Raw genomic sequence first — 18610 nt, 5'->3', positions numbered from 1 at the left:
AGCCATGCGTTTCCATAGGCGCAGATTAGGATATTTAGCTTTTTCATTAGTAGGTATTTCAACTTATTTGTTTATGCCTATATAATCGCATAACTCTCTGAACGAAATAAAATTAGTATGATTGATTTCTGAAAAACAATTATTGTTGAAACAAAAACAATGAAATAACAAACATTTAAATTTGTAATTGTCATTCTCAGCTTTATTTGGGCGAAGTAATATTGTTGTTTTTTCAATTCATAATCATCATTTTTCTCAATTGAATATTTAGAATTCACCACGATAAAGGCTTGCTCTGCTGAAATATGAAGATATTTTTTAACCTTCTATTACATTCCTATTACTTTGAGTTGCTTCTAAATTGCGGAAATAATCAGTTAAACTGAATAAATATCACAAGTAACCACGAAAAATTTGTGTTTACTGATCTCACCTACTCCTGAAAGCGAATGCTGTGGAGAGCGCAGCCTAGCCTTGAGTCGGGTATCCTGTAGTGAAACACACAGAACTGACAGAACACTAATGTCTATCTGTACTCTATGGTGCTCAATAATTTTCGAAACCGGGGAAAGAATGGGATTTCAATATTTCTATGTTTTACTCAATGACTCTATCTATGTTCTAACCTAATTTATTGAGAAATTCTATTTCGTTATCGTTACATTTAAAATAGAAATGAAAGGTTTTTTGATTTATACCATTGTATTATCTATATTTCTGATTCATTTTACTTATCAGAAATCACAAATTTTCCAGGAACGAAGTACTTGTGAAATATCTATTAAATTAAAAAATAAAAATAAATCATATTTGGTTCCGGCTGAAATAGATGCTGAAAATGATGAATTACGGTTAATTATTTCACTCTGTACCGAAAACAATTTTGTTTCTGGAGGTCAATCGAATTTTTCTGAAGTTTTTTTATATAATAAGACTACTAAATTGTGGGTGAATAACACTGCTAATTTAAAACCATATGAAGTGGCGAAGGTTAAAAAAGACATTGAAATCACTTTACAAAATGAAATCAAATGTAACGATAATGAAAATTATCAAATATCAATCATCCTGGGGACATACAATAAGGTTTGTAAGATAAATTTAAAGTTTTATATTATACCAATATAGCAACTGTTTGATTGGATTCGTGAACCATACTTTGAATCTATTTGTTAAAATATAGGTAAAAAGTATAGTACTGTTTTTAAGCGAATTATGGTCTTATGCTGTTTTCAAACTCACTGATTCAATCAAAATTGATATGCATATATTTTTTCCAAAATTGAAACTTATTCAATTTTAATTATTTCACTAAAATTAAACACATCTTGACAATAATACATTTCTGAAGCTATGAAGTCACAATATTTGTGATAATGATTAGTGAAATTTCTGTTACTCAAAGCTTTGTTGTAAATTAACATCATAAAGGTGACTTTTCATTATAGGATCTTTATTATGTCTTGGGATATGGATTATATTGTACATCATGCTTTTTAATAGTTCTGTTCTTACTATAGATATTACATCTCATAGTAGAAATCCTTTCTATTGGCCAGATGTAATATATACTATATCATCTCGTAATGAATAGTCATCTTTATTATATTTCTCACTTTATGAAATAACTGAAGGAAAGTAATATTTTTATGTTGAATTCATAGGTACGCCTCAATATTGTACAGGATTGTATGGTTGAAATAGAACTTACACTTCCAGAATATGATCCTGAATGCATGAAGCATCTCTCAGGTAAATGGTTTATAGATTTGTCTCCCCTTAGAGGAAATGTGATATCTTTGAATAATGACAAGGATAATTTCAAAATTGCTTTATGTGGTAAAGTACCCAAATGTGAAGCTGGATGTAAGATTTCAGGAAATGAAACAACACTTATTGGTTCAGTGGAAAAACAGAAAGTGAAATTCTCTTCGAATGAAGTGTCTGTTGTTTCATCAATAAAGGTATAGTTAGTTCAGGTTTACGAAACTATTTTACATATATGTATAATTATAATAATAATTTTTCAAATTATTTTGTTCACAGTGTTGAAATTACAAAGAGTTAAATTAAATGAAATAGTGTCAAATGAAAAAATAATTACTATGAACTCAAATCGATGTCATCCATACCGAAAAGTTCTAATTCTAATAGATTTTATTAGTATATTACATGTTTCTTAAAATTTTGTTTGTCTTCAATTTTTTTGATTTCTGGAGATAGACAATTGAAAAGCTTGAAACATTTATATCTAGCCATTTTTGCTTTGTTTGTTACATTTTAGGTAATTATAATTCTGGCTTTTTGTTCTGTATGCATGGTCACTTCCAAACTGTTCAAACATACGCCTATTTTTGTGAAGAAGCAGTAAGCAGGAGCATTTTCTGTTAGGAACTTCAATAACTGAGTATAGTAGGCTAGCTCAAAGATTTTAGAAAACATGGTTAATATGCTGAGCTGATAGGTCTATAATTGCCATAATAGGTTTCATCCTCACCTTAATATATTGGAACAATGACTACTAGAACTATTAGAATAAACTTCAAAGGTTGCTCAATAAATGAGTTTGATTATACTGATTGAGATGCAATCCATTCCACTCTGTCAATTTTTCATGTTATTGATCTTAGTTGTTTGGTAGACAAAATTTTCAGTTTAATTGTCACTAATGGTTTACTTTCTCTCATCATATTTAAATTGTTTTCAATAATATAAAAAAAGATCAAATGAACATTGGCAATGTCTTATACTTGCTAAGCCACACAAAATAAAAACTTGTACGTAGAACTTGTCCTTGTATTTTAGGAGTGGATCTCAATTACAAATATAAATTTTTCTGCTAAATAAAGTGGTTACATTTCATGAACCAATTTTGAACTCTACACATAAAAAAGTAATAAGAAATATTCAACACTAAGAAATGTCAGAGTAGTCAATATAAAATAATAGGAGTATATTTATCCCCTTTAAGAATATGCATTAGCTTGTTCTGCAATACTTAACTTACCTTTGTTACCTCTGTTAACATAGTACTCAAATGTAGGACAATACTCAAAATGTGGTCTTAGAACAATCAACCTAAAATTATTTGAAAGTGATCTAGAAACTCTTCCCGAATAGCATGATTTTTAAATTACAGTTAATATTATTATCAGCCACTCCCAAATAACTATCAACATATTGAAGTTCATCCCATATTAATTTGATTTTAACATATATAATTACTAAAATCTCAGGTTTCACAGAATAGTCATAAATATTTTGGAATACATATTTTATATTTTTCTATTATTAGAATAATATAAAATAATTTCCAATGTAGTAAACCAAATCTGAAAATATTTCAGAATGATGGTTCAGTTCAATATCCTGAGATAAATCACAGTAAATTTCATCTATTTCAGCCTAAGAAAAGTATGGAAGTATTACTCAAATGTAACTGGACTGTCAAATCTTTTGAAAAACCAAAATTGCTGCATAAAGGACCAAACTATAAATTCGAAGTGCAATCATCATATGGTTGTGTTAAAACACCTGTATCCTGTATACAAAAAAAAGATTTTTTGACCTTTAATTTGGCAGGTTTGACTACAAAAAATGGAACTATTGTGACAAATAGTACAATTCTATTTCATATTTGTGGCGACTTGGATTTAAAAGGTCCTAAAAATAACAGTTGCCATTTGCAAAATTCGCAAGTTTGTGAAATCAAAGGAAGGAACTACTTGAATAGAGGTATGCTTTTTATTTCCATTAACAACCAAATTTCTGTAATGCATCCTTTCTCTAACATTAATTCACAACCTACAGTGGTATATCTAATTATACTGTCATATTACTATCGACCGGCGATAATTTACCACAAGCGCTTAACGAAGCTGTGCTCCGTTCCACAGGCCATGTGAAGTCAGTAAGCTGACTCTTATTTTCCCCCGAATTTCTCTGTGAAAGTTCTTCGTAAATCATCCAGGGACAGGTTTTTTTAAGCTCATCGGACCAAAATTCAAGTCCTCTTTCGAAATTTTTTTTTTTCAGGCAATAAATGCAATATTTTTGTGATCTTATAACACTTTTTATACTTGTCAATTATATTACCCATCTGAAGGTTACATACATCATCAAAATAAACTATAATGTACAAGGTATTTCAAATAAGTAATAACAAATGTTTTTATGAAGGGGTTTCTACCCTGTCTTTGCAATTTTCGTAAACTGCCTACTTGTTTATAAATAAGTTTATAAATGTCCTGTAGGCCTTTACTTTCTTTGTTTCCTGGTAGTGTCGTTCTTTCTAAAAATAAACCTTTTTTGTTTCTGACCTTTCAACAGTGTTGGTGTTTGTTAGCTCTTGTCATTAAAGCTCTCATTTTGCTGTCTGTTTTACTGTATGAAATAACACTAAAGGAATATGTTAGGATTCATTGGTACTTTCCTATATTCCCAATATTTCGAGTTAATTATAAAACAGATGTACCTATTAACAACTATGTATTGTCTCATTGTTTTTCATAATAATTGACATATTATCACTTAAATTTTTGTAGGAAGTATTCCGAATTTTGAAGTAATCAAAGACGATCATATTAAAGTAACTTTCAATGGTGGACAAGAATGTAATGAAAATGAAGCATATTCAACTGTTCTTGATCTAAAATGTTCATTGACTGATAGTCCACCTACTTTGGTCTCTGAAGAGGGTTGTGTAACAAAAATATATTGGGAAACACAGAAGGCATGCCCAAAGTATCAGATAAACGAAACAAGTTGTTCAATACATTCATCTCAAGGCAATGTGGATCTTGCAGAACTATACAGAAATGATGATTACACGCAGCAGTTTCATCCAAGCCAAAACCTCATTTTCAACATATGCGGTAGACTCCATTCGATGTGTTCCAATTCAGCGGATGTTACTGCCTGCTTCATAGATGGCAATATACAGAAAATAATAGGTTGGAACTGGCCAAATTTGTCATTCATTGATGGTAAACTTCAGTTGAAATATACAGGGGAAAAATGTGTCAGCCAGAATAAACCTTATTCCTTAATAATCAATATGATCTGCAGTTTTGTCGAATCTCCTAGCTTTTTGGCTTCTTCTCCAAATGTTTCGAAAGTTGATGATTGTACTTTCACAGCTACAGTTGTCAGCTCTTCTGCATGTTTGAAACAATGGGAAATAAAGAACTGTACTGTTGATGAAGAAAACTTCAGGTATGATCTAAGTCCACTGATGAAAAAAAATGAAAATTATGAAATTAAGGATGATAGTAACAGCAATATCACCTATTTTTTGAATCTGTGTGCTCCAGTTATACCAAGAGAAAATTTATTATTCTCTTCTGGTTCTATGGTTTACATGGAAAACTCCTCTATTGCTTTAATAACAAAAAGGTCAGTACATACTTTCTTTCCCTTTTTTTTCAATGAAAACACAACTTCTAATTTCTAATTCAATAAAAAGAATGTGCCAATGTGTATGGCGTAATTCTTCCTCGTTATTAGCTTATTATACAGGGTGTTTCCTAAACATGCGGCAAAAATTCAGGGGGTTGTCCCTTGGACTATTCTAAGAATATTTTGTCCTTTGATGATTTTTGAAAAACCTATTTGTTTCGAAGATATAGGGGAAACAAAATTTCAGATAATAACATTTTATTATGAAAAATTACATGAAAATTCAACTCAACCTACAAAAACTGTTGAAAATGACCACCTCTAGCCAGCATACAAGCATCCAATCTTCTCCTCATTGACTGCCGAACCCTTTCAAAAACACCAGGATCATTTCTTATTAAGTTACACCCAGCAATGATCCGATTTCGCAAGTCTTCCACATTTTCTACTGGAGTGGTATAAACTAATGATTTTAGATGGCCCCATAGGAAATAATCTAAGGGTTTTTAGTAATTGGAATGTTGTTAAACAAATTTAAAAATAAATTGTACCTACTTAGTAAACACAGTGCGGTACGCATTTTTATTTAAACTATTATTAATTTTAAAAATATGAAAAATGTTGTTCGCCCTGTATCTTCGAAACAAAGAGGTTTTTCAAAAATCATCCAAGGACAAAACATGCTTAAAATAGTCCAAGGAACAACCCCCTGAATTTTTGCCGCATGTTTAGGAAACACCCTGTATACACTTATTCATTTATGACGCAACTCGAATCGCTGAATCATGAATGAATGATTTGAATATTTATTTCAATAATTACGGATTGCATTATTCGAATATTTGATAATATTCACTGAATTGTTGAATATTCAATGAATAGTTTTCTATTCATGACCATTCATTGAATAGTTGAATATTCAGTGAGTAGTTGAGCTGAGTATTCGGTGAATATTCGTTACTATTCATTTATTGAGAACTGGTGATGAGTAGTTAGTTGAGTAATTTATCATTCCTGAAGTTACGAATGAAAGCTTGAGTAGTCATTTAACTCACTATTCAGGAATAATTGAAACTGGTTTTTGTAGTTTATTGTGATTCTATTAATATTAAAATTACTGGAAATTACATTTATTGAAACTGATGTGATAACATTTGAATTCAAATTATTCATTCCATCCTTCAATAGGGGTACTTACAATGTATTGCATTCAATAGTAGAAACAAGTACTTATTTATATGAATAGAATTAGAATTTTATCAATGAAAAAATATAAAAATTGAATTACATTCAAATTGTAAACGCGCGTTTTGAGGAAGTGGATGTTGCATACAGTTACATAGATACTTTTTGCTAGTTCAGACAATTTTTGGGGTACTTGTTTTGATTATTTTTCCACCATTCTAGTGAATTCAAATCTTTGGATGTTGGATAATCTACGGCGTAAATATCTATTTCATTTTCACAATTCGTTTTGTTTTTTTAAACGATTCATCTTAATTGTTTTCGAATAGGAAATCTAATGCCGTCTTTTCAATCGATTGCAAAGTTTTTTCATTTGAATCTTTGCTTTTCGGTCCCGTATGCATTGCCATTTCTAGACATTTCTCTATTTCAGTGGTCAAATATTGTTTGATTCTGAATTGCGAACCGTCGAATCTTTCTATTCTTTTGAATCTGGGCTCCAAAAATGTACACACATCAATTGGAGTAACATTCTCCCCTACTAAACTGAATGAGAAAAACAAAGTTTGTTGAATCTTTTGTAGTATCGAACACGAATGTATTTTTGAAGGATTTAATGTTCTCAGAATCTATTTGATCATTCTCTTTGTCAATAAAATTTTGTGATAATGATTGAATTATCGGCATGATCATTGAAAGCATTGGTTGAGATTCCATAAATAATAAATTGGTGACGACGTCAAAGGGTTTCAGAGATTCCAAATGGCGAGAAAAAAGTTAAATCATTTTTTTGTAATTCGTTAAAATTCATAATGAAAACAAAAAACTCTACATATTTGGTTTGTGATCTGAATTACACGTTTCCTTAAACATTAACTAAAAATAAGAAACCAAACGAACCTATATTTCGAACTTGATCTTAATATCTCAAAAACTATGAGCTTTGAAGAAAAAACTAAAAAAAACTTGAAACTTTAACGCTCTGCAGTTCGGTAACGAAGCGTTTGATCTGAAAAATACAGTCCTGAAATCTTGATACTGAATAATACTCATTTTGAATCACAGTGTATAATTTGTTTATATACCTGTAATAGGTCTAGAGACCCATCAATGAAGGTTTTACTACTTCTATTTAACCAAGGGGTAATTTAAAGGATCAATTATCTTCTCTTGTCATTAAAATATGTAATTGTTGGATATTCCAAACGACCATTTGATTATAAAAATATGACCATTTTTTCGGTATAATCAGGTTACAACTTACCAAGAATAACGCACGTTTTTACATTTATGCATTGTGTTCAGAATTAGCTGGTAGAATAGATCTGTCAAATACTTTTGCATATTGATTGCTAAAGATTAACGAAGATCCAGTCCTGTCATCGGTGTCTAGGTTTTTTGTGTGGAATATCAAATAAATATGAACTGAATATTCATTGAATAATCAATGAATATTAATTAATACTTTTCGAAATTGGATCTGAAATTCTAAACATAAAATACATATCTCATGAAAATGTTTTTTTAATTTTCAGAATTAGAATTAATCGAATCAATTCATGATTATCAATATTTTGATGATTTTTTTACTTTTGTGATTATTTCTTCCCTTAAAATTCAGAAATTGAACTTATGCGCCTATAGTCTCATATCAACATTTTATATTGATCTAAATAATAATTATTGAATTGATAGGGAATCCAAATATACTTAAAAATTCACTGTAAAATAGAGGTCATAAAAAAAATGGTCCTGTTATGTGAAATGAATATCTATAAATCGGAAATATTCTGCCAATTTTTTCAATGAAATTCTAGATGAATTTTTTTTCACGTGATAGAATACCTGATGATGGAATATTTTCAACTGAAATTTACACCATCTGTTTTTAATGAAATACCCTTCGTATCCACACCCTTTGTAGTTGTCCTCAGCCGACAGCCACCAAAGAAGTTTTATGATTCCGTCGATAGAGCTGATACTAAAAATTTTTGACTTCAAAAACTACCAAAATCTACCTGAGATTTCTGCCTAATAAAAATTTCATAGAAATGCGGTAAAACTACTAAAATAGTCACACTGGCAATCATACGTGTAACGAGAGGGGATATTGGTTGATTAGAAGAAATAAAAAAATTGTGATTAACAATTTGAAAAAATCATAAAACATTCAAAGATTCTGCTTTTTCAAAGTGGGGGTAAGCCCCCCCATGAGTCAAGTCTAGTTACGCCCCTGCTGGTGATCGCTTTAGTCATGTTGGAGCTCGGGGAACTCCCTTATTCTGTGTAAGCGCGCATGAGCTTGCAGAAATATATACTGTGCGACTCGTGCGTATCAAGTTCAAGTCATGTCAAGTCGAGTTCAAGTGCGTAATTTTCCACGAGCTTGATTTTCAAGTCAAGTAGTTGGTTAAAATATCAAGCTACTTGGCTTGATGAATCCCTACTCAGAACTCTCCTGCCAAGAATTTATCTATTATCTGTCAAATTTGTAATACAGAAAACTGTTCTGCCAACCCACACTTTTCAATGCGAATATCACTAATGGAGGGTAGAGATATCTCTCCCCTTCTTGATACACTAAACGATATTTATGGAAATAGGTATTTCTTTAATTCCAATAAAAATTCAGTGAATTATAGATAGTAATCCAATGTTTCGGGCTGTTGGTGTTTTCAATTCTATTCCTGTGGAAATAACGTGCAGTGGAAATGTGCCATTACCTCAAGGAGTTTCTTGAACTTCGATAATTTCTTTATTTATTATTATTATTATTGTTTTTATATATGGGGCATTAATGTTTGTTTTTTTCAAAAGGCTGATATGAATTGAATTATATTTAAGAAATGTTGTTGTTTATGAGAGATATAATGTAAATGTAGGCTCTGATACCAGCTTAAAGCTGTTTAAGGGTCAGGAATAAATAAATAATGTATAATACTCGTACATCTCTCATTCGTTCATTCAAAAACTTAAAAAATGCAATGGCATAAATATAAATTTATAATCAAAATGCACATCTAATCGGAAAGGGATGACCATTAAAAATTTCAAAAAGGGACTGGCATTTGAGTATATTCAGGGATTGATATTAAAAGGCTGCTGATATTCAAGATAATATTCTCAATTAGGTTAGGTCCTCCAATTTTTTCCCAATCATTTGATTCTTTCCATTCGTATTTTGAGTTGAGGGTTTCATCAAATTTTCATGTCATATGAAATAAATGAATGTTTCATCCTATTCTGTAACTTCAAATCGAATAGAGAATATGAATTACGAATTACATTTGGCGATCGAAGAAGAATTGGATACAGAATACCAAATTTCTTCAGAGAGCATAACAAAGGGTAAAAGTTAGCTTTTTATAATAAAAACAATTATAAAATAGCTCTGAACGAAAAAATCGAAGTTATGTGCACATACAGCTTTTTACGCTGGATTTAATTTTGTTTGTTGAATTGAATATTTAACTTTGAATAATATGGTATACTCTTTGTAGGTTTACCTCCTTAGGTGCTATAGCTGGTCCAACCATTGAAAAAGATACAAATAAATTAGTTGTGGCTACATTCGGAACATCTCCATCAAGCAAAATAATTTTCGAATGTTCAGATGAAGATGGATCCCCCACTATACTAGGAAATAAAGAAGATCATTTTGAATTCACATGGAAAACAAAACATGCTTGCCCTAAAATGAAAGAAAATGTGAGCTGCATGCTTACTGAAGGTGAATATTAATTGAACCATTATCATTCCTACATTGAAATCAGGGGCGGATCCAGGCTATGTTTGGGGAGGGGGTGCATAGAAAGTCACGGCTTATATAGGCTGGCCAAAAAGCTGAAATTAAATGTTTTTTTTTTTATAGAAAGATGGATTTTAGTAAATCATATCAAATTCAGTTTCCAAAATATTTGTTGGACAAAAATAAGTTCCAAAAATTTCACATTTATCAAATTTATTTCACAATTATTTTTGCATGAAGAACAAGGCGTCAATTACCATAGTTATAATAATCAAATTTAGGTCAAATATGAGTTGTTTCGTTTAATAACTACAGTTCCAAGTTAACAGTTGTGCCTTAGGGGAGCAGCTCTTCGTAGATAATTCTCAGCCAATCTCACTTAACACGCAGCAAAACCTTCCTGGCCGTTTCCGACGGCTCACCACGTTTCGACCATAACCGTATTTGCTTGACGTTGTCGTAAATGATCCACTTTTCATCACCATCGCGCGTTGTACAGGGTGGGCAAATAAGCGAGGTAAGCGGCTATATCTCAGGATACACTCATCGTAGAGACTTGCGGTAAAAAATTTTACCACTAAAGTAAACAAAAAAAAACACTGGAAATTGTTTTGAAGTTCATACCTCCACCGCTAGGGGGCGTAATAGCTATTGTCGAGTAGAAAAATGCATTTTACTCGAAAAATTTTCATATTAAGTTGGAAAAAAAATATCATCACTGTAAACCTTGGAAAATTTTCTATCTGTTTGAATTGTCACTTTCGATTTTACGACATCAAATAAGGGTGGGGGAAAGATAGAAATCTGACTGATTGAAATGTCTGTAACTTCAGTTTGGCTCAACATTTTTGAGCAAATTAGATCTTATTTGAGAGACAACATCTTGTTGATTAAGGAAAAAATATACTCATGATGAATTTGATTCAGCTGCTTCCGATAGGGAGCGCTAAGTAAGAAGTTCATTGTTTTGTTCATTTTTCTCTGAAATTTCAAATGTAATGATAGGATTTTCTTAACAGAAACAAAAATTTCATTGAATTTGCATGAAAAAACCTAAAGGTCGCAAAGCGATAATTTCAGGCGTTCTGAAGTTATGGCCGAAAGAAGATATTCTTCAACTGATGCACTGCGAAAAACCAAATTGAGTCTTCAAGTTCTAACAGAAACAGAAATCCCATCAAATTTGTATGAAAAAACCAAAAGATCGCAAAGCGATAGCTTCAGGGGTTCTGTAGTTATGGACGAAAAAAGATATTCTCCAACTGATGCACTGAAAAACTAAATTGTGTCTTCTTTCGGCCATAACGCCTGAAGCTATCGCTTTGCGACCTTTTGGTTTTTTCATACAAATTTGATGGGATTTCTGTTTCTGTTAGAACTTGAAGACTCAATTTGGTTTTTCGCAGTGCATCAGTTGAAGAATATCTTCTTTCGGCCATAACTTCAGAACGCCTGAAATTATCGCTTTGCGACCTTTAGGTTTTTTCATGCAAATTCAATGAAATTTTTGTTTCTGTTAAGAAAATCCTATCATTACATTTGAAATTTCAGAGAAAAATGAACAAAACAATGAACTTCTTACTTAGCGCTCCCTATCGGAAGCAGCTGAATCAAATTCATCATGAGTATATTTTTTCCTTAATCAACAAGATGTTGTCTCTCAAATAAGATCTAATTTGCTCAAAAATGTTGAGCCAAACTGAAGTTACAGACATTTCAATCAGTCAGATTTCTATCTTTCCCCCACCCTTATTTGATGTCGTGAAATCGAAAGTGACAATTCAAACAGATAGAAAATTTTCCAAGGTTTACAGTGATGATATTTTTTTTCCAACTTAATATGAAAATTTTTCGAGTAAAATGCATTTTTCTACTCGACAATAGCTATTACGCCCCCTAGCGGTGGAGGTATGAACTTCAAAACAATTTCCAGTGTTTTTTTTTGTTTACTTTAGTGGTAAAATTTTTTACCGCAAGTCTCTACGATGAGTGTATCCTGAGATATAGCCGCTTACCTCGCTTATTTGCCCACCCTGTACAACGCGCGATACAGATAACTAAAGCCATCTATTGGAAAAATAATGGATTAATTTTTACTACTACTATTAAATGAAAACATATGATCAAACATTAAAAAGTTAATAACAAATTCTAGTCTCCTATTTTCTTGACTAGCTTATCTTCAGACATTCAGGCTGCTGCAAATGGTCCTGTGCAAATGGTTCCCAAACTTTTTCAGGTCGCTCCCCTTCCGGCAAAGAAAAATTTCTGCGCCCTCCGCCATGATAATAAATGAAAAATCATACAAAAACTATAATAATTAGGTAATAATAAATTTCTAATTATCAGAATTTGACGGATGAGATTGCATTTTGTTTACTGAGATTTCGATTCTAGACCTTAATGTGCCAGGTCAAGTTTATTCCTATATTTCGTTTTTATTGCCACTAGAGCAGAAAATCGCACAAATATTTTGTATAAAAGGGTTAATACAATTTGAGTGAATTTTCTGCTATTTTGTTGTAGATTTTGATGTATTTGATCCAAAACAATGTTTTCTCCATTTTTTTCTGTTTCAACATCTTCAAAAACCTCCTTGTAACACGTTTAATTAAAAATACTGCATAATTTGGGAAAAAACGAGTAATCAGATGACTCTGTATTAACTTTACGTTCCCAAAACTACAGCTTTTTCGTAAAAGTCTTAATAACATCATGATGATTAATTATATTTGAGTCTCCACCCTGAAGCTTCAAGTTCAAAGAATTCAATGAATTCAATATATCGGATAAATAAGCCAATGATACTTGGACACTTGGATTTTTGAATTCGTGGTGCAACTCACTTTGTTTTTCTAAAAATAGTTTTACTTCTTTGTGAAGTTCGAACAATCTTGCCAGCATATTACTCATCCAGAGCCAGTGCACCTCTTAGTGAAATAATGTTTTATGCTCGGTTCCCAAATCCTCACAAAACACTAATCTCATCAATGTTTACAGGCAATATATCAATTGAAGTACCTGGGGATCCAATTGAGTTGACGATTAATCAAGACCATATATATTACTTCAGTTTGTGCCTTGACCAATACCTTTCTTGCAGAAGCGTTAGTTTATGTGTAACAAAAAAACTATCCAATAAAATTAAAACTCAGAATGGATCCATCCAATACATTCTGAGTGATACAGATCATTCAATATTGAGAACTGTTAACTTGATTGTTGAATGTGACCGTCACACATATTTCAACTTCACTAATATAGAAAATAGGAACAATGGGCATGTTGATGTATTCATAAAAACAAAATTGTTTTGTGATAATGGTATGTAATGTTAATGTATTTCTTCTTGGCTAAAGTTTTTTTGTTTGGGAGTGGGGTAATTCTTGCATGCTGCTTGAAACACTTATATCTGAGATTTACCGATATAGAATATGTTCTCAATTTTTTTATCCTGATCCTAGAAAGCTTGGATGAGACATTTAGAAGCTTATAACTTGTACAAGTTAGAATAATCGATTGTGTTTTGAAATGAGCCATATTGAAGCCAACACAATTCTTTTTTCTCTTTATCAATCAGAAAAAGAGCTATCTGTCTTTCCATTGAGTATGATCTCTTCCTAATTTAGTGATTATTTGTATCTATTTTCTTTGATTCAAGATTATCATCATCCAGCCTGGGGTTGTATTGAGCTTTTTTTAAGGTTTTTCAAGGGGGGGACTCTGTATGATACTGGACAATGTGTAAGTTTGCCGTTTTTGTGTAACATCTTCACATTGGCGTATTTCCATGTGACTGGAAAGTAACCCAAATTAAGCATGAGGTTTAAGATGGTAGTTAAGAATACTATTGACACTTTTTGTTCAGTTATTTAGGATTTATGCAATGTTAGGTCATGGCCAGGAGCTTTTTTGTTCTTCTTCTCAAGGTGCCGTCTCCATTTAATGAAGGTTGGACATAACCACAACAAATCTCTTATGATCCTTCGCAAGCTGATTTAAAAAATGTATATTATGTCAAGGTTCACATGAAAATTTAACAAGGAAAAAAATTTAAATTGGGTTCAATGTTGAAAATAGTTGTCAGAATAACATGGAAAAGGGACTAGTGTAATATCAAATCAATCAATCAAACTTTATTCATTCAGTTTCTACATAATTTTCTACAAAACTTGAAATAAAATAAATCAGTACACATTTCAATCCATTATAAATAGCATAAAGAGAGGGCGTTACCTAAGACAATGTCTTGTTTGCAAGTGCCCCCTCATAAGCTTAGGCAAAGCGCAGTTCCAAAGAAAAAGAGAAAAAAAAATACCAAAATAGCAGGGTTCAATTTAACTTAAGAGGTTGAACTCATCAAAATCAAAATCGAAGGCAGGGACATGCGCAAGCCGAGAGCAGTATATGGTCATTTACCAACAGTTACCTATGCGAAAACGTCCGAGAAGTAGTTTGGATTTTTATGCAGAAAAAGATTGATTTCATCTCTGAACTTTTTCTTATTTTTCTTAAATTGTTTTAGGGCACTTGGTAATTTATTGAAAAGTAATGGGCCGAAATACGTGATGAAACGTTGGGAGAATGAACTTGTCATAAGCGGAACAACAATATTTTCATTTGAAGCAAGTCTCGTTGAATGATTATGCTCTTCAGCTACTATTTTCTTTTCCATCTTTAACAAATATACTAGCGCACAACATACATAAAGGTTCCTTACACTCAGCAGAATATTCTCAGAATATATCAAGCATATTGGATATAACGAGTTTTTATTCAATAAGATCTTCAACACTGCGTTCTGACAAATCGAAAGTCTTCTGATATTACTGTTATACATACCTCCCCACACAATTATACAATACCGCAATAGGGATTCAACAAGTGAATTATAAACATTTATCAACATTGTTTTAGGAAGAATATTTCGGAGCTGGTAAAATTTATAGAATGTATTCCTGAGTTTTTTATTCAAGTACAGCACGTGTTCATTCCATCTGAGATGCCTGTCAAGTATAATACCCAGGTATCTGACACTCTCAGCTCTCTTAATTACCTCATCAGCTCATCGATATGTTTTTAAAAGTTCTTTACTTCTGTCTATTTTTGTTGTCTGACTGTTAGGTTTGGTTTTCTATCATCGGTCTGTACTGTAATTTTCTAATTATGTAGTTTTGGATTTCTTATTATTATTATTGGTTTACCAACCTCCAAACATTATTGGAGAGTGGTCAGGTGCTAGAAGTCAGGTTGGTCTGATATTTTTTTGGCTTCAATTGGCACCAATAAGTTGTAGGATATCTTGAATAACTTGTTTTAGTTTTTCCTCATTTGTCATTACCAACCTGGAACCCCACAAGCTTTGTTTGCTATATATCGTTAGACACAGCAATGAATGTTGTTTAAAGAAATTCTTATATCGTGTAGCAGTGGACAAAAAATAGTTGCTTTGTTTGCTTAGTCTACTATCTGGGTAGATATGTCAATATAGCTTTTGTCAATGATGTGGATTGCACTAATCAACAGCATAATTAACTTTCATTTTCCAGATAGTGATTCCTATTTTAATGTCCTTTGTGTTCTCATATTTTCATTATATTTTACAAAATTTGTGATAACCACTCTTATTCTTACCACTAATTTGATAATCATCTAGAGAATATTGAACCAATTTGTTTGTAATTCAGACATTCCTCACATTTTTGAATTATAGCTCCACAAACAACCAGAAATGAGAAAAAAAATGATCAGAAGGAAAGAGATATATCTGTATCTATAGTTCAGACTCAGGTCCCTGTAGCTAATGTTAGTTATGTTTTGGTTAAAAGCAATGAAATAGTAGAACATATTCTACATGATGAACCAACAACAAAAAAATCGTCAAAAGTTAAAGAAATGGAAATCGATATTAATTCTGATCCGTCTGAACATTCACGGAAGTATGAAAAAAACATTACGTCTTCTGGAAAAAGTCTCAGTTCACCAAATAGCAGATGCAGTAAAGTAAATGTTCATGAAAATCTACTCGATTTAAATGATTTGAAGTACAAGGAGTTCAAAGTAGACGATGCTATGTACATCTTCAACTTCAATGGCAGTTCACCTAAATGCTCAGGATTTATCTGCAAGAATGGTGATAACATTTTAAGTTTCATAGAAAAGTGTCCTGATGTATCTTATGAAGAAAATTCTATTATTTTGACTTATTTCACTGAGGAAATTTGTCATGTTGTTGAGAAAGGTAACTTTAAAATATGTTGTTCATATCAAAACTATAAGAAAAAAGTATCCTAGCTACTTTAAAGTACTGAATTACCTTTAATTTTTTGGCAAGAAGAAATTAATGTCTTGGATACTTTTTAAAAGAAATTGGATCTTATAACTTGAAAGCGTATCGAAAAGTATCTTGGATATCTTACCTGTCATCTAAAATTTCAAAAAGTCCTACTTAATTTTTAAAGGAACTAATAAAGTTTCTTACCAAGAATCATAAAAGTAACTTCTCTTTTTAAAGAACTTCCAATGTTTCTGTTCCAACAATCATTGGCCTCTCAGAAGCTCAATGTTTATACGATGAGAACCAGTGTCTTTAAAAGAGGAACTAGATACCCATAGTAACTTCTGATACTCTTTCACAAATAAATTATCTTGTAACTAACTATATTCTTTTCAAAAGTATCTATGACAACACTTGTTAGTATTAATTTTAGTCAATAACCAGTTATTGTAGTCATCAGTTGAATTTAATGTGTTCTTTTAGCTAATTCTACAATTTTGCCAGAACAAATCGCAAAAAGAATAATGGAAATATCTCTGAGCTGTAATTATAATGAAGAAATAACTACTGAAGTAACTGAAGCAAACTGTAAAATAGTTATCCATCACTCTTCACCAAAGATCTGCATTTTTTTCAGCACTCACAAGGTTTTTGTACTAGTTGTAATTATTGTTATATTCCTTTTTATTTTTTTATGTTTTATCGTGTATTTATTGAAAAAAAATAATTATCTGAAGAAATGTTCCTATCAAAAGGTTGATGATGATTTAATTTTGATTGACCATCATAAGATTCTTTAATTAGTTTAGTTGTGCCTGTGATAAACAATTTTTTTTATGGAACAAGATTTAAGTGTTTTCTCTTTTTTTTTGAGCTTCGAAAATGTAGCTAGTGCTCTTATTATAACTCTATAAGGTATGTTGGGGTAAGTGCAACCACTTTTTTCATTAGTACAAAAAAATATTAATTACAGTATCTAAATTGCTCTCAATTTTTTTGTTTTCTTCGGAGTGTTTATTATTGACTGTCTGAATAATCACTTTGAATCTATAAAATTATTTTTTGGAGAAATGTTTTCAATTTTGAATGACCAAAATCGCACTAGCCCTCGAGTTTGGGCCAAATGCGAGCTCAGCTATAGTAAATAGATCTGAATGTATATATATTTTTACGAGGCAACAGCGTTTCATTTCTTTCTTAATAATATTTTTGGTTTTTGCAGAACATTTTTATCTGTACGTGTTCAAAAATCAGAAACTTTTTAAATGGAAACAAGATTGGAGTGTTCCTACAAATTTTTATTTCTTAGAAAACAAGTTGTGTTGATCAAATGCGTGAAGAAATATAAGTATGTACATGCTTATTCATTCAAGATACGAAAATGTTTTGGGCAAGTGCGCCTGCAAACACACACTACCGGCAAATATCGCACTTGCCCCGTAAGCAGATTATTAATGGGCCATAACTTAAAAACTAACTACAAAAGTTAAATCATCAATATTCAGTATTAATCTAAACTATAAAACACCTGATATACATTATCATTAGATTATTTTAGCTCCAAGAATTTATGAATTTTTGACGTTATACTCTCGACACCCTTTATTCCGTCCAGGTCATAAACACAATACGACCATTTCATGAGACTTCATGGAAGCGATGTCAAATTTACTTCGAGTTGTTACGAAAAATTGCGGGATTCAGCTAATTTAATGAAATTCTCAAAATATATTTTATAGGCGTCATTAGAGACACACTCTTACCCAAACTCACCTTAATAGTAATAATTTAGAATAGTTGTTTTTTTTTTTCAACCTTTTTTCAGTCTAGTCTCTTAGCTTCTTATTTACAAACAGTATTATATATTATAACACGTATCATGTTAATTTTTAATATTGATTGAAAAATTTTTTTTCATAAACATTATTGAACTCTTATCTCACATTTGTTTTATTTAATCCTGACATTACAGGCAAATACAATTTACCTTTTTTTTTCAAGAA

General features: G+C 31.3%; 1 protein-coding gene across 3 annotated transcripts; it reads left to right on the top strand.

The window, feature by feature from the left end:
- The first annotated feature begins 205 nt into the window (after positions 1 to 205).
- On the top strand, positions 206 to 18544 carry LOC123675171 (cation-independent mannose-6-phosphate receptor). Of its 3 annotated transcripts, none has more exons than XM_045610472.1 (8): positions 211 to 1086; positions 1720 to 1964; positions 3405 to 3735; positions 4545 to 5394; positions 10083 to 10312; positions 13331 to 13654; positions 16044 to 16571; positions 17091 to 18544. In XM_045610472.1, the coding sequence occupies exons 2-8, from the start codon at positions 1737 to 1739 to the stop codon at positions 17405 to 17407; spliced, it is 2808 nt and encodes a 935-aa protein (XP_045466428.1). In that variant the 5' UTR covers positions 211 to 1086; positions 1720 to 1736; the 3' UTR covers positions 17408 to 18544. The 3 variants fall into 3 exon arrangements, with proteins under 3 accessions (XP_045466427.1, XP_045466428.1, XP_045466426.1); XM_045610470.1 differs by having other exon boundaries at positions 213 to 1086; positions 1665 to 1964; XM_045610471.1 differs by lacking the exon at positions 13331 to 13654 and having other exon boundaries at positions 206 to 1086; positions 1665 to 1964.
- The last annotated feature ends 66 nt before the right edge of the window (positions 18545 to 18610 follow it).

Source organism: Harmonia axyridis, chromosome 3 (genome assembly GCF_914767665.1).
Source record: "Harmonia axyridis chromosome 3, icHarAxyr1.1, whole genome shotgun sequence".
In the NCBI taxonomy this organism is placed as follows: domain Eukaryota; kingdom Metazoa; phylum Arthropoda; class Insecta; order Coleoptera; family Coccinellidae; genus Harmonia; species Harmonia axyridis.
The sequence above is the reverse complement of the archived record's forward strand: the minus strand, read 5'-3'. Positions and strand labels throughout refer to the sequence as shown.